This window comes from Macaca fascicularis, chromosome 14 (genome assembly GCF_037993035.2).
Source record: "Macaca fascicularis isolate 582-1 chromosome 14, T2T-MFA8v1.1".
NCBI classification, from domain to species: Eukaryota; Metazoa; Chordata; class Mammalia; order Primates; family Cercopithecidae; genus Macaca; species Macaca fascicularis.
Genome location: NC_088388.1, coordinates 123,982,012 through 124,003,238, shown reverse-complemented (window position 1 = coordinate 124,003,238; position 21,227 = coordinate 123,982,012). Strand labels below are relative to the sequence as shown.

The 21,227-nt window shown below is 50.3% G+C and overlaps 1 protein-coding gene and 1 long non-coding RNA gene across 24 annotated transcripts in view; one reads left to right on the top strand and one right to left on the bottom strand.

Annotated features, from left to right (window-relative positions):
• The window catches only part of PKNOX2 (PBX/knotted 1 homeobox 2), a 330,969-nt gene that overhangs the window by 15,315 nt on the left and 294,427 nt on the right, over window positions 1-21,227 (bottom strand). For 13 of the 23 annotated variants that reach the window (XM_074015554.1, XM_005580057.5, XM_074015559.1 and 10 more), the window contains 4 exons: window positions 19,485-19,673; window positions 7,215-7,344; window positions 6,655-6,752; window positions 5,672-5,791 (listed from right to left, as the gene is read on the bottom strand). In XM_074015554.1, coding sequence (XP_073871655.1) covers window positions 5,672-5,791; window positions 6,655-6,752; window positions 7,215-7,344; window positions 19,485-19,673 — 537 coding nt within the window. Of the gene's footprint in view, window positions 1-5,671; window positions 6,513-6,654; window positions 6,753-7,214; window positions 7,419-19,484; window positions 19,674-21,227 lie in introns of those variants that run through there. The other 10 variants (XM_074015556.1, XM_045370003.3, XM_065529196.2 and 7 more) reach the window with 3 other exon arrangements.
• LOC141408535 (uncharacterized) lies at window positions 9,489-12,340 on the top strand. The gene is made up of 2 exons (XR_012423876.1): window positions 9,489-9,771; window positions 11,685-12,340. It is a non-coding gene; the product is annotated as an uncharacterized lncRNA (long non-coding RNA).

Below are 21,227 nucleotides of genomic sequence, written 5' to 3'. Positions count from 1 at the left end.
GGTGGTGGATGGCAGAGTGCAGCTGGATGCCACGTCAGGCTTCTGAATGTGATGAATGGTGTGGGGGAGAGGTCAAAGGCAGCATCACTGCGAGGTCTGAAGACTGGGACTGGGCATGTAAAATCCCTACACCTCTCCCAGGACGGGGCTCCACGCCTCCACTGAGAGTTGGGATTCCTCTTTGCTTTACCTAGACTTTGCAATGGGAGCTGAGAGATGTCTGTGGTTTCTTGGGTCAATGTGGTGGGTAAGAGACTAGAGCCTCCAGTTGCATAGGTCAGGGTTCAAATCCTGTGCCACCTTTCATCCATGTGACCTTGAGAAAAGTTTTGCCTTCTTTGAGTGTCAGTTTTGTCACTGGTAAAATGAGGTGAATCGTATTACCTCCTCCTAGGGTGGTTGTGTGGGTTAAATGAGATGATGCGTTAAAGCGTTTAGTGCAGAACCTGGCATGCTGCAGTGGTTAATGCAGGAGCAGCTCTTCTGGCGAATGGCAGGGCCTGCTGGGGCCTGGTCTCCAGGATCTCCTGCACACAGAGCACATTCTGCAAAGCGGCTCATGTGCTTGGCTGGCAGCAGCACAGACAGATGCCATATTTTGGGATGGAAAGGAGCAGAATCACGTGGCAGGTCAGGAAGACTCCAGGATCTGGAGCAGAAGGGGCGGAGTAGAAGCTGGGGAGGAGGAACAGTGCCTACCTCTCCACCCTCCAAGAGAAGGACTGTCTGCCATGGGCTCTCAACCGACCTGAGTCTGCTATGGAATGATTGCTTCCAGCAGGAGTGTAGCCTCTTTCAGCCAAATGCAAGAGCAAGAAAATGTCACTGGATTCTTCAGGGACGTAGAGGCGAACAGCTAATGGATGAGACCATCCCAATCTCACTGCAGCCTAACAGCAAAAAGGCTCTGGGATTTCACCTCCATCTCGGGAGCCTTCTATCATCTGAATACTTTTTTGTGGCTGAAGAGTAGAAATGACAAGAAGCCCCAGACATAGGACAAAGGGAACCAAAGAATACAGACTTATACCCCAGGGAAAGAAGACAACAGAAACAACCAGTATTTACTACAGACATTCTCACAACCAATCCCTATGTAGCAAAGTTTCCGGATTAATTGATGGCATGTCCATTTCTTCTGTAAATCGTTAGAATTGTTCTCTGCAGCACTCTGAATGCTTGAGATGAGAAAGCTGTTTTGTAGAATGTCTGTTAGCTACACTATCTGCTTATCTGAAAGCCAGCAGTGCTCGTATCCAGACTGGTTTATGCCAGTTCTATGTTATTATTAATAAAGTATGTAAATTTCTGTAATTTAACAAACTCTTCTGTAAACCAATGAAATATGAGTACAAAAAGAGTCGCTGTTGATAAGTAGAAAGTTTTCAAAAGTCTTGAGGCCCAAATTTGCTTACAAATGCTGAATAGTTAGGATCAGATGAGACAAACATAAAGGATTGGAATACATAATAAAAATATGGAAAGATCTCGCGGACAGATTGGTTCCCAAATATCAAAGTTGTAATTCCACTTTCCATTGAGGTGGAATTTATAGATGTTACATTATAGGAGAGGTTTATGCAAGGAAGATGACTCACAATCAGAAAAAGACCTTAGTCCTGTATCAAAAGATTAGCAAATGAATGTATACAATAAGTCCATCTTTTAAATTAAAGTATCTCTTTGGAATGGTTGTTTCTTTTTTAAACTAAGTTTTTCAATCAACCACAGATTAGTTGTCCCAACTGCACTGGATGTGAGAACATCGATGGCATATTTAGGTCTGTCCTTACTTCTTACCCTTTCTGCTCTTCTTTCCCAAAGCTGAGCAGCTCCTATTGACCTGACACAGTGTCTCCCTAGAGTTGCATTTTTCAAGAATTACAGTCTCAGAGTTGTTCCTCAGAGCAACAGTGAAAACACCAAGAGGGGATGTAAAGCGCTCATGTAAGTTTGGGAGACGCTTCGAACCTTACCCCTCTTGCAAATTCACCATGCCCCTTTGTCCTGTAAGAATAAACAGAATACACTATGGAGGCCAAGGTGGGCAGATCCCTTGAGGTTGAGTTCGAGACCAGCCTGGCCAACATGGTAAAACCCCACTTCTACTAAAAATATGAAAATTAGCCAAGCGTGGTGGTGGGTGCCTATAATCCCAGCTACCCGGGAAGCTGAGGCAGGAGAATCGCTTGAACCTGGGAGGGGGGGGTTGCAGTGAGCCGAGATCGTGCCATTGCACTCCAGCCTGGGCAACAGAGTGAGACTCTGTACCCTACCATGAAAAAAAAAAAAAAAAGTCTAAACTTTCTATAACTCAGATTGGCCCAAAGTTATTTCACCATGGAACCTCTTTTGGGGCGCGAGACCTCATAAATCCTGTAAAGCTTCATACCTTGGGAATCAATGCTGTAGGGCTCATAGAGGAATATAATGTATGATCCTTATTTTTGAGAAATTTATGACAGAGTCAGAGATACAAGAGAGGCACACACATCTACACAAAGAACGGGTAAGTCACAGTATTGTCAGTTACCCTTAGGGTCAATGAGAGTAAAATCAGTAGGTGTTATAGATGAAAACAACAAATCAGCCATCTACCTCTGATTAATATTCACAAATTTTGGGTCTTCAGCCTCCAAAACTTGCTCTTGGTCCATTGTTCTAAAAAATTCAAAGGGAACTTATTTCTTAAGTGCTATATGCTAGGCCTGGCTCTTTATATATGTTTTCTCATTGAATTTTCACAACCATGGGAAATAAGTATTATCTTCTTCTTCTTTTTTTTCCAAGAAATAGAATCAGGGTAATCACACTGCTGGTGGGAGAGCCTCAATTCATACCTCGATCTGTCTGGTTTCAAATCCTGTCTTCTTTCTACTGTGCCTAGTTATGAAGAGCCTGTATAACCTCTTTCCTGAAGCAGCTGGGGTTTGGTGAGGCTGTGTCCGCATGTGCATGGCTGTGTGGCCCAGGCGTGGCCTGCCAAGGACAGCTGGGTCTGCTTGTTTCCCTAGAGCAGCCTGGACTTCTCATTCTCTTTCTCCTCCTCAGTCCCAAAGTTCTGAGCTCTGACTTTAGAGGCCCAGTGGCCACTCCCCTTCCCTCTCTAGAGGCCACTGTGACGAACTGGGGGAGGACTCTGCCAATGTTAAGCATGTCATGAATGGCACCTGCACCTGTACACACTGCCAGGCCAGAGAAGGCAACAGGGGTGGGTGGCAAAGTGTGGGCAGAAAGCCCCTCCTCATGCCCTCCGGCAAGTCCTCTACCCCATCCCTGGTGCTTTCTGTAGGGCCAGCCTGGGCCTGCCTTGCTCTGTGCTCAGCTACTACCTCCTCTCTTCACCTCCCCTTCCTCTGCCTTCCCAAGTCTGGGTGCAAGTGACCATGGAGTGGAAAGACAGGACCCCGAGATCTGCAGGGAAGCTCACGAGGAAGGGGGTGAGAGGGCGGAGCATGAACTGAGGTCCCAGGTGAGAGGCCAGGCATGGCCAGGAGGGACAAAGATGGGTGACCCTCCAGTCTCAGGCTAATGACTCCCAGGGGTGAGCGGCAAGTGGGGAATGGAAGGTAGTGAAGGGGAAGGCCACAGATGAGGGGTGGGCGTCACTGAGCAGGTGCTGACCTGGGCACCTGGGCTCCTGGGCTGGGGAATCTGCCTTGCAGCTTCCTCTCTCCTCTTGCCTTTTTCCCCCTTCAGAAGTGAGGTTGTAGGTATGTTCACAACAGTCTTCAAAAATGCATGGGGGTGGGAGGTGGGGAAGGAAAGGGAGCATTTTTTAGGCAACTCAGTGTGCCAGGGTCCTGGCAATCTTTCATTACTTCATCAGTCTTCCTAAGAGGCGAGTGTGGCCAAGTTGCAGGGTAAAAGGTAACTGAGATTTGAACCCAGGTTCAGCTGCCTCAAAAGCCCATGAGCTTTCTAGCACACCTGTGACCCTGCATTGTACGTCACCCACCACAATGAGTGGAGCCAGAGTTAGCTCCACTAGCCGTTGGGAGAGGGTGGTGCTTTAATCTCGGTTGTGCCAGGTCAGCACACAGAAGATGCGTCCTTCCCTAGGGAGCCCCTCCTCCCACAGGTAGGCTGGGAGCTGTGGCATGGACACTGGACCCACAAGCCACTGAGTCCATCTGAGCCCCCTGGCTCTCGGGCAGTTTGGAAAACCAGAAAGGCAGGAGACCTGGGCATTCCCCCTGTGCACTCCAGCCACTGACTCAGAGCTGCTCCATAGAGACCTGAGGCTGGACCTGCTGCGGGGCCTCTGGCCTCATCACGTAGGCACAGGAGTCCCTCCAGCGTCCTCTCCTCACCTTAACTCCAGCATTCCAGCCCCTCCTCTCCAAATTAGCTTTCTCATCTGGAAACTGTAGGTCTTCAAACCAGTGAGTGCTTTCAAAATGTATTCACTCAGCAAACCACTGGGGCAGCCCCACACCCCCAGAGGCGAGGGGATACTTCTGGGGAGATGCCGAGCTCCGGCTCTCATCGCTTGCTAGGAGGTGATCCTTCCAGCCTCCTGGGTGCACAGGAAGGTCCAGCACTTCCAAATCAGAGCTCCCAAGACCCAGTCAGTCTTCTGCTGCCACTAAAGTCTGAGAACCACTGAGGCCTGGTCTCCATGGCTTCTGAAGGCTCTCCCATTTCAGATAAAGGGCTGCTGACGGATTCACTAGTTTCCATGGCCCATTTGATTTTTCTCCTCCCTGGAGAAGGATTTCCTCTTCCTCCTGTTTTTACCCACAGTTCTCCAGCCAATGGATCCTCAGTCCCTTGGAATTTGTCTTGTACCTGTGTCTGTCTGTCTGTCCTGACATGCCAGGGCAGGAGCTCACAGATTAATGGAAGCCAGCCTGTGGTCACAGCACCTACCTCCCCACCCCAGAACACACACACACCAGGGTATACACCCTCGGCACAGTCATTGGCCTTTATTTACGGCCACAGCCCTTGGAAGTGGTGTTAGGGGATTGCAATTATGAAGCCTTTCCTGACATTCCACCAAAGGCTTGTCTTTTGCAACTAACGCTGCACACAGCCACACAGCAACCATCACACAGTGTGCACTGTATCAACACTCCACTGTAACCCAAGAGAGTGGGCCATTTTATAAAAGGAGCTGCTGAGGCTTATGAAATAAATAGTGCTGTGTCCTGGAACTGAGCTGGGACGTGAGGAGCCAGGATTCCAGCCTTGGCCCCATCTCTACCACACAACGCTTGGCTCACCCAGCGGGGAGGACTCAGGAGTCCTGGCAGAGTCAACACGTTCTCCCATGGGAGACGGGCACAGTGAGCGTGGCTGTGGCAGGGGGAGGGCTCTGGTCCAGAAACCACCCACTCCCCACGACGACCCTCTCTCTGTTCATGAAACAGTGTGACACATCTGCCCAGTACTTGACTCTTCGGCATGCGCTTGTCCCCATTACCCCATGTGTTGCCACATTTTTTCCAGACAGCAACAGTAGCAGGTACTAGAGATAGTCTCCCAGCTTTAGGTCCCACCTGAGCCCCCCGGCCTGGCCTCCAGATGTCATCCCTATCAGAGAGCGCTCCCTGAGGCCACGCCCTCTGTCTGTGGGTTTGGAGCCGACAGCAGAGTCTGGTACCCACGTGGTGGGTTATTCATACCCCATGCCGTGACTCCACACCCCCAGGACACACACACTCACCATGAGATGCTGGAAGAGCCAAGAACGCATTATATTGGTGGCATGCTTGGGCAAGACTCCTCGTTTGTTCTTGGACTTCTTATCCTCATTGTCCAGGAGGGAGGTGAGGTCAAGGTTAACCTTCAGGGCACGTGGAGAGAAAATCAGCATCAGCAGCCTGTGAGGCCAGCGGCTAGGGACCTGTTGCCATAGCGACGGCAGGCTCGGCTGCCAGACCCTTTCCCGGCTCACTCCTAGGGCCCTGGGGAGGTCGCCTTTCCCTCTCACCCCATGCCAGCCCCTCAGAGAGTGGAGGTGAGGCTCAGGTGATGGGAGAAGGGAAGAAGGACAAGGAGGAAGAGATGGGGCAGGGGGAGAGGGAGGGAGAGAGTGAGAGAGAGAGAGAGAGAGAGAGAGAAAGACAGAGGAAACAGGGCCATGCAGAGAGAACAGTAGAAGATATGAATTTGCCATAAGCCGTCAAGTAGTTATCAGCATTTCTGTGGTACTTTACAGTTTGCAAAGCACTTTCCTATCCATCACCGTGGTTCATTCTCACAGCAGCCCTGTAGGTTGGCTAGGCTGTGTGCAGTTGCTATTAATCCCCCTTTTATCAATAAGAAGTCTGAGGCTCAGAGAGGTTAGGTGACTTATCCGAGATCCCAGAGTTAATGTCAGATCCCAGACTCTGACTTCCGATCTTTCTACTCTTCCTTTGTGTGTGCACTCTCTACCACTGAGGGACACAGCGGCTCAGTCTGCAGACAGGAATAGGAAGTGCAGGATCCTTTGATGTAACCCCAGGAGGGAGGCAGCAAAATCCCAGGAGTTGATAAAACCTTTCCAAGACCCAGCTTCTTATCTGTAAAGTAGGAGTAATGATACCTCTTAGAGGATGATGAGGATTCAATGAGTCACTCGTGTAAAGTGCCTGGCAGATAAGAAGCGATCACAGGTGCCCTAGCCCACACCATGCACATGTGCACACACCTACACACACTCACCTGTGTGTTCTGGATCTGGATGGCTCCCTGGGGGATTGCTTGGGTGACCACCTGACCCTGGGAGGTTACCATGGTAACCGGTTGGTATAAGGCTCCACCTGAGGAGACAACCAGTTTTGGGGTCCCCTGCCATGGGAGTGGGTAGGAGCAAGGGCAAGCAGGGTTCCCAGTTCACTTGGCACTCACGTGTAAAGACCCTCTACTTTGGAGCCCTTGGGTAGCGAGCTATGGCTCTTCTGCTTTATGGGTGGCTGGGGGATGGTGTCTACAGCCTAGGGCAGAGCCTTTGGTGGGAGGTGCTTCAAGGAGGGGACAACAGCCTTACTTGGTCCTCTCAGGGGCTCATGAGATTTTGACCCAGATTTGTTCTAAACCATCACAATTGGGTCTTGGTGCTAACTGTCTACAAACTTACAGAAAACTTTAGTCAAGAAACTGAGCTGGGAGCCCCTCCCTCGGTGGGGGACAACCCCCACCCCCCACCCCTGGAACCGCCTCGGGACCACCCTTTCTCCTCCCGGGGAATTCCCACAATCCCCCTTCCCGGTCTTTGCACCGACCTGACACGACTTGTGAGTTGACGGTTGTCATGGCGATGTTGCCCTGCTGGAGCGCTGAGGCTGGGACCACAATTCCCTGGGGGTTATTGGAGACTCCAGACATGGAATTGGGGGAATTCTGCAGGAGGTCCTGGCAGTGAGGGAGGCGTGGTTTGTGACAATGTCACTGAGAGCTTAGACCCTACAGCCCCAGAGTCCTCTTCTGTCCTTTCCCCTTCCTGCCTGCCCCCTCCCTCCTTGTAGCTCCTCCCCAGACCCAGGTCCAGAAGGCAATTCTCATGGTTTCCTAGAAAGAGTGAATAAGAGGGCTCAATTAAAAAAAAAAAAAAAAAAAAGAAACCCAAAAGAGTCACCCTTTTAACCATTCCATTGCCCTGAAAACCTAAGGCACAAATTATCTGATAACCCATGGTCTCCTCCTTGGCTATACTTAGAAATCTCCAGTAACGATGCTTGGGTTCCAATCTCAGAGTCTCATTTAATTGGTTAGGAGTGTGTCCTAGGCTCTGGATTTTTTTTTCTTGATCAGATCCATCACATTCAATGGGCTCTGGGTTATTAAAAGCTCCCCAGGTGATTCCACTGTGCAGCCGGGACTGAGAAACTGGCTTCACCTGGTCGGCACCTGCTCCTCCTTCAGCCACGCTTGTCTCCTGATGCTTTCCCATCCCCCGGCTCCTCTCCACACACCCTCCATCACAGGCCCATCACACTAGGCTGCACACACAGAGCAGCCTCCAGTTCTCACCTTTGTATCCTTAGCACCTAGCCCAGGAGACTAAAATCCATGTTAAGAAAGCAAGTGAAAGCTGCCCTAGCCTTCCCATAAGCTGTCTCCTAAGGGTGTCTCATATGAACCTCAGCCACCTATGGCATATGGCATCGATTCTGTTCTCTTCCTCAGGATCCCCACAGGATTCCACTGGAAACAGATTCCCCTCTCCCCACACTGCCAACCAGCACGGAACCCTTGCCACGTTTCTTTGCATTAGCCCAGGCAGCTAAGACATGTTTTCCTGGCCCTCTGCTCCCCTCACCATTCCCAGTTAACACCTGGGTAAAGAAGTCCTTGGACTTGCTGTGGAGCCCTCCCTGCCTTCTAGGGAGCCTGCGTTGGGAGGCTGGGTGCTTGGAGAGAATTTGGGAGGAAGGAATAGGATGTGGGAGAGGTTAGGGGCTCTAGGTTTGGAGAAGACAAAAAAGGCAGCGAGTGAAGTGTGGGAGCCTCAGGAGGCTGGCCTGGGTCTCTTAGCTCCTCCTAGCCATGGTTCCTCATCTGAAGACGGGCGTGAACCAGTTAACAGGTTCAATGGCCATTTAGGTGACATTCCCATGCTCAAATGCTGGAATCATAAGGCGTGAACTGCAAGGATCTAGAGACAGGTAAATGGTCAAGGAAATAGACAAAATGGGGGAAAAAAGGAGGTCCCCAGCTTCCCAGCTTTTGTTTTAGGACTTGAAGAAGCTTAGGTCTCCAGCCTCCAGAGCAAGTCTAGGGTTTTGAGCCCAGAAATCTGTGTTTGGAGGAAACCTCGAGCCAGTGACTGCCTACCTGTAGCAAGAGACAAAGGCAAAGTGTTACAGCCCTGGGGGACAGCCATGGCGAATCTCCTCCCAGACCCTGACGACACAGAAACTGGCAGAGCCTGTCAGGAAGTGGAAGTCGGCACTGATTTATACATCTCACTCGATTCAGCTGATTAAATCCCCCTTGGCGTCTCCTCCAGAGCTGCCTTTTTTACTCTCCCGGGTTGTCTCTGGCCCAAGAGCTGGAGGAGTATTGCCTATAAATAAGCAGCGCCAGGAGGAGAGGAGCCAAGCACGCCCTCCTCCCACCCACCTGCCGCACGGGCCTCCTGGTCTGGCTTCTCTGGGTGGGTGGGGCGATGGAGGCCTTGCTTCTATTCTGAGCTCACCTCTGCTGCTGTGACCTTGGGGAACAGAGGCAGCAGCTCTTGCCTTGGCTTCCCCTTCCTGGGGCCCCGTGGGAGCCTCCTAGCCCGTGAGGTTTATACTTTGAGCAGAGCTCTTGGCCTCCCGTTCCTGCAGCTGCAGTCTAAAATGGAGTCTGCCATGCAGAAGCCTAGAAACTGGAAGAGCCCCTCAAAGCCACACATTTCCCCTCCCTGAAGTACAAATAAGGTTTAGAGATGCCTGGGACTTCCCAAGGCCACACAGCTGGTTAGCAGCCAGAGGACTAGAACACAGCTCTCCTTCACCCACAAATGCCCCCTACACAGGTTCTGGACTGCAAATGCTCCTTGAATCCTGCAGGTTAACCAATCATCACTGCAGGCAAGGTGAACAGATAAAAAAAACCCGGAAGTCCAGAAGCAGCGCGGGCACTGGAGGAAAGGCAATCACGTCACCACCCCTCCGCGGGCCTCATCTCCTTATGTATACAGTGCATGTGACACCTGGACCCTCAAGGCCTGAGTTTTCAGCGATGAGACTGCTGTGAGTTTCAGTTCTCGTTGTTCCAACATCCCAGCCTACCATTCTCATGGTATGTAAACCAGTGCTGATAATATATTTGAAGCTGAAGCAAACTCGGAAGGTAAATTTACTTTATTTTTAAAATTTTTTTGAGACAGGGTAGAGAGTCTTGCTATGTTGCCCAGGCTTGTCTCAAACTTCTGGGGTCATGTAATCCTCCCAGCTGAGCCTCCTGAGTCATTGGGATGACAGGCGTGAGCCACCACACCAGGCTTGAAGGTGAATTTAATGGGAGAGTGGGTACCTCCACGCCATTCACCTTAAAACCAGTGGAAGTGACTTCTCAATAATCCCTTGTTTGGAATCATCCATGCTAGCATGTGCCTCTTTTGGTAGGGATATTTGAGAATTTCAAACATAAAAAGTTATCCCAGACTTTCTTCATCCCCAAAAAAGTACCCAACAAGGTTAGAAAAATACAAGCAAAGTCAGTAAAATAAATACAAGATGTGCCCCTTGGGATTCAACCAACACACATTGTTCCCTAGCCAAAGGCAGAGGGTGAGCCACCACCTGGATGCTTCGTCTGCTTACTCAGACCCTGGCTGCTTCTCCACCTTGTGGCTTGGATTCCCTCCATGCCAATTTACCCAGTTTGGGTAACTAAAGGCAATTTACGCATTGGATCAGAGCCTTCTCTTTCCTACCCTTCTCTCCCTTCTCTGGGTCTTTGGCTGGTAGGTGCTGAGAGGCAGCCAGAGTCTATCAGTGAAGGAATAAAATAAAAACCTTCAGAGACAGAGTCCAAGGGCAGGGCTAGGACTGGCAACGTCTTAGGTGGGGCAGGGAAGAGGAAGCAAAATTTTGGCATCCCGGAGGTCTGGGGAAATGATATTCATCCCTTACGTCTGTAAACATGAGCTGCTCCACAAACCAGCCTTGAGCGTGTTGTTTTTTTTTTTTTTTTTTTTTTTTTTTTTTTTTTTTTTGGACACAGATTCTCAGGGCCACTGGATCAGACCCTCACCCATCTAGTAATCTATATTTTTAAAAACCTCCTTGTGATGGTCCCAAAGATCAGATGGGTCTGAAAATGACCACTTACCATACACACTGAGTATTAGAGAGCATTCTTCCCCCACGCTATTCCATTTTAATGTCACCATCACCCCATAGGATCAGCAGGACAGACTGTCCTATTTGCCTGAAGAGAGACTGAGGCCCAGAGAGAATGGAAGTGACTTCCCAGAGTCAAATAACTGTGCCTCCAGCCTAAGGCCTCTGGCTCTGAGTGCAGGACGAGTGCTCACACAGAGAGGATATGTGCTTCGGGGTCAGACAGGCTCCAATGCAAGCACAGTGCCTGGCACATTTAGCCATCCAATAATTTATTTCCCACTTCCCTTGGCTAAGGTCACTCAACTAGGGAGTGGCACAGTTGGGATTTAAAAACCTGTCCTAGAAGCCCTCAAGCCACTTGAGTTCTTTACTTAGCAATGGAAGGAGTTCAGCTGGGGTTGTGCACGCAGGCAGAGTTGTGTAAACCTTGTTACATGCTTCCCTGTCTGATGTTCCCGGGCAATGGCCGAGTTCCAGGATCCTAAGCGTTGTCTCTGACTAGCCCCACAACTCCACTTGGCTGCGATTTCCAGTTGAGGCTTAGTCTCTAGCACCATAGAATGGAGACAAGGGGCTCTGACTCTCTTTTCTGAGGAAGGAACTTCCAGAGCAGCAGTGGAAACCCTGTAGGGAGCACATGTTGGCTAAGTACACAGTATTGTTAGCTTTTTGACAGCTTCCCCTCGGGGTTCATCAGACTCCAAACCCAGGTAGATGCCACTGTGTCTAGAAGCAAACAGAGTTGCTCCCCTCTAGGCTCCTTAGCACCCAGATGGAGGTGAGAGGAGCGTTTGGTACAGTTCTAGTTATGTTTTTCAGCACCCAGAGCCTCCCATCCCTGCTGGAATTGTCCAGGAACCTGGGGATGAGAGCTGGTTACTCAGCCCAAGAACTCTGTTTGTTTTGTTCTGCTAGGAACACAGCCGTGGTGTCCCCAAGCCTCTGGGAACTGCCTGAAGCCCGGGAATCAGATGAAAACCAACACGCTGGGCTCCACGGGCACCCCCGGAAGCGGCCCTACTCTTGTTCCTTGTGCTCTGTGGATTGAAACTCAGAAGCAAAGAGCCTCTCAGGAGGGGCAGAGCAAGGCAGGGCTTTGGGTTTGGAATGGCAGAGTTTGGAATGGCAGAGAACTGGTGCCTCCTGAGCACCATCCTCTGGGCAGCTGCAACACCCTGGAGCTGCGGCCGCCACTCATTCTTTACAGACCTCAGTGGTTATCGGGGGAGTTTTACTCCAAATTGCATTCGGAACAGCAGAAAGATGACTTGTTCCAAAGGAAGGCCTTACTAAGAAATGATGAGAGGCTGTGGAATGACTTTTGGAAGCGGGGGGTGCAGGGGCCCAGAATGGACAGTGGTCTGACGTCAGCCCAGGAAGAGCTGTCGGTTTCTGTGGGCCACTGTGCTTCACTGTCAATAGGGAAAGGGCTTGAGCTGCCCTGGGAGACTCAAGGAAGACTTCATTTCCACTCAAGGAAGGAATTCCTGGAAGAAACCAGAATGGGACAAATACTTGAAGGAGTGAAGGAAATAAATGACAGAAAAGTTTCTGTTTAAGCTGTTTTGAAATAGATGGAATTTTTATCTTACTTGGATACCTGTGAGACAAGGGAATGAACTGGGTGGCCTGGCAAAGATCCTTCCAGCTGAGGACTGTAAAAGAGCCAATGCCATTTCCTAAGGATTGTGTGGGAGGGTGGGTAAGGGTGAGGCGGTGGCGGGAGTGGGGTGCCCCGTGGAGCCAGACCCAGCCACCTGCCATCCTCCCCCTGGCCACTAGGGGTCTCCGCTGATCCACCGGCTCAGACCACACTCACCAAAGCCTCCCAGAAGGCCCGCGCTGGCGGCTCCCCTGCCGGGGCTGGGGGCGGGTGGAGGTCGGTTCTGAATGTCTCCCTTCTGCTAGAAAGCTTGTCCTGACCTCCCCAGGGCACAGCCACAAGCCGTCCTCTGGACTCTTCAAAGCCTCCCATCTGCCTTACATACTGGACACCACAGAATGGTTCTCTGTTACGCAGGCGTCGTCTTTCCCTAGCTTGGCTGCAGGCTTCTTGAGGGAAAGAGGGGTCTTTCTCTGAATTCCCGGAACTGCTTAGCACAATGTTAATTAACTGCATGGTAGATGCTAGATACATGTGTGGCCTGACTTTGGCCTAAGGCTGTGGGTGTATTCCTGTTGGGTGTGTGTGTGTGTGTGTGCCTGCGCAAATGTGCCTTAGGAGGGTGTCCCTGTCCCCAGACACCCCTTCCCGGCAGCATCCCCATTCTGGCAGAGCCAGGGCCCTGTTTTAGACCAAGAAAAGCCAGATTCCCAAACTCGGGAAAGCCGAGCACATGTAAACAAGCCGCCTAATCCTGTTCTTGTTCCACTCCTGTTGGGGGCCTTGGTCTCAAGGGAAAGGCAGTTCTGGCCTGTGGGGACAAGCAGCAGCTGCTGCTCTTAAGGAACATTCCTTCTCAGGCGGGAGAAGTGCTCAGGTTTCACTAGCCTGGCGGCAAGGGCCGCCCTCTGGTCTCCGGGCTCCACGGCTGCCGGGCTGGGGGTGAGGAACCCACAGAAGAGACAACTTTAATGCCTGTGACCGGCAGTGTGGCTCGTTTTATGCCGCTTCAGTCTAGAGATGCCCCCGTCCATCTAAGTAGTAATCTGTCCAGAGCAGATCATCCCCCTACCCCAGCTCCATCCAGTCTTCTCCGGGGTCCTGTCCTCAGGATGCTTAGCCACTGGGCAGAACCTCTAGGGTCCTGGCTGAGGTGATGGCCCCCTATCCCCTCGGCCCCCTGCCAATCTGGAAAATCCAAAATTCCTTAGAGGTCAATAGGCAAGTGCCACCCTTCCCAGGTAGGGATGTATTGATTAGCCCCCTTCCTATTCTGCGGGGGAGGCACAGAGCTGCAGCGTCGCATCCGGCTGCGGGGCCTAGCATCTCAGAATGGCCACAACTTTGTCCTTCTCATTTTCCTACTTCCAGTCTACCAGCAAATCCAAATTCTTGCTTCCTAGCAATTGGCTGCTTCCTCTGTAGTCCCTAACCCCCTGACCAATAGCTAGGTAGGGTCATCCCTCCCCACCCAGGTTCCAGGACCCCTGATTCTTCTCCCCATGTGTCACAAAAACATATCCCCATGTAGCAAGAAGAACATCGGCTCTGGAGTGGCCCATCCCGGACCCCACCACTTGCTAGGGGTATGACTTTGAGCCAGGCTCTTCACTTCTCTCAGATTCTCTTTCCTTGGATGTAAAATGGAGAAAATCATGTGTACCTTGCAGCCTGTCATGGAGAGTAAATTAGATAATCTGTGGAAAGCACCTAGAACACACCATGTTTGAGACAGAGGGGAGCTTAATCAATGTTCACTGGCTCCGCTCCCTCTGCCAGCTCTTCTTGGACCAATACAAGATGTGGCTACTCAGTGGACTTGTCTCCAGCCCTGACCCTGTCGCCTACATTCTCCACTACCTTTAAAGTCTTTAGCAGTTGGCCACCGCTATCAACCCCAGTACAGAACTCCCACATGTTTGACTTCAAGGTACTCCATCATTACACTTGGAGACCTGGGACTGTGTCACATCCATTTTTATATCCCCAGAACTCAGCAGGCTCCAGAGGTGCCTGAATGGATGCAGGATGCGTGAATGAATGAGCGCCCTCCACCCCATCTCTTCTCTAGGGATTCTGATTGGCTGTCTTTGTTTCTCGCCTTCTTCCAGACTTCTTGCTACACTGGAAACACTCACCTTTATAAAGGCTGCCAAATAGGCTACCAACTGTCGCCAAGCCAGCCTGAAATGCCACCTCCCCCAGGAAGCCCTCCCAAGGCCAATGAATCTGTAGCTTCTCCAAAAATAATGGGCAAAATCCTCCTGTTGGCCTCTCTACTCTGTACTGAGGTTTGTTTATCCTATTGTGGAGCAGGAACAAAGTGGCCATGAAGGTGTGAGGGCTGAGTCTGGGACTTGGTCCCTCTCTGAGAAAGGATGCAGGGTGCTGGGTAGAGACTGGGGCAACTCAAGCCACACGTGTGGATCGCCCAATCCAGAATCCCTGCTTGCAGCTCCTCTCCCTATCTCTTCGGCTGCTCCTTTCCTCTATACTCTTGACCCTGAGCATTTCAAGGCTGATGTGATTTATCTAGATCCTCATTGTGACTCATGGCTGTCTCCCCCTGAGACTGGGAGCTCTTCTTGGACAAGGGCTCGTGTCTGTTCTTACAGAACCTAGCACAGTGCGTACAGTGGGTGCCCCCCAAATGCTTGGCGATTGAATGAGAACCATGATTCAATCCAATTTGCCTGGAATCGAGCTGAGGCTTAAATCTCCACAGAGAAAAAAGGATGAATTTCAGGTCAAACTAATACTTGAGTGAGGCGGGAGTTAAGGTCTCTCTGGTGGAATAGTTCTGTTTGCGCCCTCTAGGAAGGACAGGAGAACCCAGAGTCAGGTCTAGAACCAGTCTCCTTACAGAGGATGCTGCCCCGACAAGAAGCCTGGGCTCTGAGGAGTAGGAAGCCTGGGTGTCACTGGGTGCCTGCAGCACAGGATGGGTTCCTAGGGAGGGGAAAATCTAGCTGTGGCCCAGGTCTTTGAAAGTCTGCTTTAGTCTCCTGCTTGGTAGGACAGTCTCCCTTACTTCCCACCTCCACTCCGACCAGCAGAGAAGACTCACACAGAGAAATAGAAGGCCAAGCAGGAAAACACTCAACCCATCCATCTAGATGAAGGACACAGCATAGCATCTGGGAGTGGGGGTACCAAGTTGAAAACAAAAATGTCTCCCGCTTTGCAACACAAGGCTGGATGATTAGCACACAGGGAAAACCATGAGCCAGCAGTTTGCAACAAAGCTGGCAGGCGGCTGGAATGTTGATCCAGAGGATCATGTTCCAGAGGGGAGATACCCCTCCCCAGGCCAGGCTGGTGCTCAGTGAGGCTATTTCAGGCCAGGGGGATTAAGGGTGAACCATGACGAATGCATGTGCCCGCATGTGCGCGCACACACACACACACACACAAGCTCCTTTTCTCTCTCCTCTCCCATAAAGGCTCCTATGTCTTGAACCCAAGACCTGCCTCCTATACTGAAAGTCTCTGGTCCCTGATTCTCAGCAGCCCTGGGCCTCTCCTTCCTGGGAGAGCCCATGCAAGTCCCCGCCCCTACCTTAGTGCGACAATGACAGGGGCCTGTCCTGGGAAGGCTTAAGAGATGTGTGAGTGTGCAGGCAGGCCGAGGGATGGCCAGAGAAGGCAGGAGAGCAGGTTAGGAAGCTCCCGCCATAGTCTATGTGCAATTACCACATTTACCCCTGAAGCCTGAGCAAAGCAGGCAGTGGCAGTCAGAGAAAATGCAGGGCCAAGTTTGAGTAATACAATAGGAGCAGCACATAGCATATCCTACTGACTTTCCCGCCTCCTCGTACCCTGGCTGCATACTGAGCCACATCTTGTCCTTTCACTTGCTCTCACTCTTGCTGCTGTTCCCCTCTCCGTCCGTCCTTCTGCCCCGTCATTCTCAGTCTCGTCTCCCTTTTCCTGGGTTTGTGTGTCTCCCTGTCAAACTGTTGCTCTTTTCCTCCAATTCTTCAGCTTGTCTCTACCTCCCTCCTGAATGTTGACCCTGCATATCTGGCTTTCTTTCCCTTTATTTTTCTTCCTATTTCTCCTTTCCTCCTTTGGCTTCCCCTTGCCCCTGGCCCCCCAACTTTCTCTCTCTCATTTCATTATTTATTTCAGTAAATACTTCCTGGCCATCTTGCACAAGACCTTGTGGTAGCCACTGCTGGGGTCACAGGGAGAGTACACTAGGACTCTGAAGGGATGAGTCTATTTCAAGAGACTATCAGTAGGCAGAGGCTGGGAATGGCTGTTTTTGGTCTATAATAAGGTGATTTGGTGATTTCAAACATGTCAAATACTGTCTCTGCTCAAAAAGTGTTATCTAGGATAGGAAAATGAGATGAACACAAGCATCTGTAATATAAAGTCACAGTGACTTTTGCCGTATCGATGGCTCAGCAAGCTGCCGTGATTAGTGGAGGGCAGGAAGCATCCGTTCTGGATGGGGTATCAGGGAGGCCTCCTGGGTGAGCAGCCTTGTTCCTACCCATGGGGAAGAAGCTGGGTTTGGTTGTGCGGAGATGATGGGGTTGGGGGGGAGGTGTCACCCAAACAGACAGGCATGGAATGATGGTCACAGTACCTCGAGCAGTCAGATTGGCCCAGCCAGGAAGGCTGAAGCCAGACCTAGGAGGGCCTTGAATGTCAGGTGAACAGAAGTGAAGGCCCTCCCTCCCACCCCCAGGGGCATGGCAAACAGGGTTTCTGAGCAGGCAAATGACATGAGCAAAGGTAGAAAGACGAATCCAGCAGTAGAGGCTTAAGAGATGCGTGGGTGTGCAGGTGGGCTGAGGGATGGCCAGGAGAGCAGGTTAGGAAGCTCCTGCCATAGCCTATGTGTAATCACTGTATTTACCCCTGAAGTCAGAACAAAGCAGGCAGTGACAGTCACAGAAAATGCAGGGACAGAGTTTGAGTAATACCAAGTAGGAATACCTCACTAAGCGTCTTTTCTCTTTCTCAGTGCCTCGCATCCCCCAACCCCCACCGCCCAATTGTCTGATTCCTCTTTCCCAGCTGATCAAGGGCCCTTCTGCAGTGGCTACCCCGGGGCCAGCTTCACTTCCAGGCAGAGATCTGATGCGTCCAGTGATAGGAATCAAAATTCTTTCCCCTTTCCTCAAAGCTGAGAAGGCTGAGTGCTGGGATTCCCCAGGGGGACTGATTTTTGCAGGTGACAGCATCTCTGAGACCTTCACCATCCAGAGCCCACGTTATTCTTTTCTGCAAACCCCACTTCTCCAGTGACCCTGTTTCTGCAGACTGACTTGTCAGTCTCAGACCTCCAACCCTGCGGGGGTTGAGGTGGCTGCTAAGCCCTCTGCCCCTCCTTCCTTCCCCCACTACCCTAGTGCACCCCCAGCTCCAGAGCCCGAGGTGGAGTTGGAGGGCCCAGGAGGGGAAATCCAGTGCCTCTCCAAGGACCTGATTATTTCCAAAGACTTGTGCTAATTTTCTGATATGATCCTCACATCTCTGTGAGGCACTAAATCCTCATTACTTTTCCTGACCGATGCATTCTAATTAGATCAACACTTAAAAAAAATTCACAATAGCCACAGGATGGCTTTCCATCTCATTAACTCCTCACTTATTATTTTCATGAAAATTACTGATAAAAATGTGCATCTCCATTTGGCGAGGCCTCACAGCCTCCTCAGCTCCTATCTTGCATCTCTCCCATCACCGGGACTGCGCAGCGTCACCATGGTAACCCACAATAATAGAAACTAATAAATTACAAACGAGATGCTCGTTGAGCAATTATTGTCCTCTTTTATGCAAGTTTCTTGCTAATTTTGATCATAAGGGAAAGTACAATAAGACTCTGAAGGAATGAGTCTATTTCAAGAGAATATTAGCAGGCAGAAGCCTGGGCGGTTGTTTTTAGATCTGTAATAAAGTGACTTGGTGATTTCAAGCGAGAGGAAGAGGAAGTAAACTTCTTGCCCTACGTCCTGGGCAGTACTCACTACCGAGTCTCAAAGAGCCCACTGGGGTGGGTTGGATGTGATACCGAGTGTATCTTTTGTGCTTGTTTTCAAGATGTGCAAAGCGAGGCTGGCCTTCTAGAAGCAGCCTGTCCCCTCCCCTGACTCTACCAATCTGGGGAGACAGAGTACATGGGTGGTTCCTTAGGGGTTTAGGGACAAAAATGTCACAGTCTTTCTTTGGGACTACTTCCAGCACCGCTCGGCACTCACTTCTAGAAAGTTCACCTGCATCCCCGTGCCTGACTGTTTAATGAGAAGAGGCTACGGAGGACTCCTTGGGGACTCTCCAGGTGTCTTCCAGGACTTGGGAGCTCAGTGGAAGGGAAACAAAGTCTCAAGCCTGTGGCGTACGCAGATGCCCATGAGTTGGGTGGGAAGGTATTGCCAGGCAGCTTTCTTGGTTTGTAGGTTTGGGGAAAATATCCTGCCCTGGAGGGGAAAGCCCGTTCTTGCCCAAAGTGTGTAGTCAGCATTTCTGCATTTCCCAAGTCTCAGGAAGGAGGGGGCAGGGGAACCTGGGAACAGGGTGGTTTGAGGTGACATTGACCATGGCCCTGAACCTTAGGGGGACAGAGATGCCAGAGTAGCGTGAATGCCTGGAGAATGATCAGGGAGCAGCAGGCCCATGGGAAGCTGGCTTCACCCATTAGGTGGGCAGGATTCAGGGAATGACTGCTTTCCCCAAATGCCCGTTCCCAGAAACGCAGATGGCTCAGCAAGCCACAGCCTCTTAAGAAGCTTGTGGGGCTGGGATGTCTGAGCCCAGTCCCAGCTCATCCTCCGGGAGAGTTTCCATCTCCTTAGTGCTGGTGCTCATTCTGGGGGATACCTTGGGCCAGGAAGCCAGGAATGACTTTGGATCCCTCTCCGATCTGGTCATTTTCAAGGGAATACTAATGCCCTGGCAGGGCAGAGTGTGTGTAAAAAAGGGATTGGGTGTCCTGATGGATATGAAGAGGAATGCACCAGAGGAGGGCCCTCATGGCAAAGGAACCCAGTGAGTCTAACCCAATGAAGGTCACCAGGGGACCTTCCTTCACGCCTGGCTCCAGAGCTGGGCTTAGGAGCCTGGCTTAAGAGATGGGACCCAGCTCTGCGTGTTACCTGTGAGTGAAGGTTGATGGAGGGCTGGTTAGGGGAGTAGGGCCCCCCTAGGTCATTCCTGAGCAGGTTATCGCTGTGCATCTTGGTTTTGAGGCAGGTGATGTAACGGTTACAAAAGTCCTTGCAGAGTTCATTGACTTTCTCCAGCTCTAGCAGGTGGATTCTCAGGACCTGGATTGCCTTCACCATCTGTGGAGAGGGAGGAGAGGTGAGCCCAGGTATTTGCATCCCATTCCCCTCACTGCCTGGACCCCCAGCCCCCACTACCCCAGGGGAGGGGAGCCCATCCCCTGCCCTAGCTCATGCTTCCTACACTTGATCTTGGCCAAAAGGTCCAGAAGCGGTAGGCAGTGCCTTCTCATCCCCATGACTTCAGTTCTAGTGACGGCTCTCTGCTGACTATTTCTTTGCTCTGAGCCCTCTGTTGTCACAGCTTTCTTGAGGCAGTTGTGGGATTCTGAGAACAGCACTGGCCTTAGCGATGGAAGGCCAGGTCCAAGTCCCGGGCCTGTCATTTACTATCTGTGTGACCTTGCGCAAGTTAATTAAGCTGTCTATGCCTTAGTGTCTAACAAATGGGGATAACTATATTCTCCCTGACAACTTTACAGGTTTGATGTGAGTGTTGTATGAGGGTGTATACTTGGTAGCACATTGTGAGGTGTGAAGGACCAGGCAAGCATGAGGAAGACGAAGATCAGAATTTCTTATAAGTGCCCCTAGAGCTCAGGGACTGTCTATTCTTAAACACGCATTCTGAGTGCCTCATGGGATACCAGTCACCGTGTGGACGCTCTGTGGATACTTGCTGATGGACTGAATAATCCAACATGACTTAGCTGGGCACCAGCTACCTCACTGTCTGTTGTGGCCTTTTCCATGCCCTTTGGATTGCTGTACGGGAGCCTGCTGCCTCTTCAAATGGACATTCCTAACCTTTTCATGGCAAGAAGCTATTTTGCAATTGAAGCTTTGCTCTTTACTGCTGTTATTATCATAAAAAGAAAATACTATGGAAGGTATGGAAGGCAGGGTGAAAAAAATCTGTCTTTGATCCAATCACCCTAAAGAATGATGATTTTTTCCCCACACACATATATTTTAACAAAGTTTCAATAACCTTGTGCATGCAATTTTGTTGTTTTTTTCCCCTAGTTTAGCAAACCTATTTTTCTAAGTGCCAGGATTGTCTTCTCTATCCTTTCTTCTAGACTATGAGCTTTGAGAAGGCAGGGATGATGTCTAATTTGCTCACCATGTTATCTTCAGCACCAACACATATGGATACAGAGTAAACATTTGCTGAATGGGTGAAAGTTATTGAGTAAATATATTTTTAAATGTTGCATATTATTTCATGTGTGTGCCATACTTAACCAGTCCCCTATTGTTAGGTATTTAGATTACTTCCAATTTTTCAATTTCATAAAAAATGTTATAGTGAATATTTTCTAAGCTTATTGCTTTTTTTTTTTTAATGTTCCTGCATTATTTTTTAGGATGAATTCCCAGAAGTGACAGGAAAAAAAGCTATGCACGTTCTTATGGATTATGATAAATATTGCCAAATTGCGTTTCAACAGGGGGTTGTTCAAATGGTGCTGGAACAATTAGACATCCATATGTAAAAAAACTGAATCTTGATTTAAACCTCATACCTTAGATAAGATTAACTCAAAATGGATCACAGACATAAATGTAAGACATAAAACTATAAACATCTTTAAAAAAACCGGAAAAAAT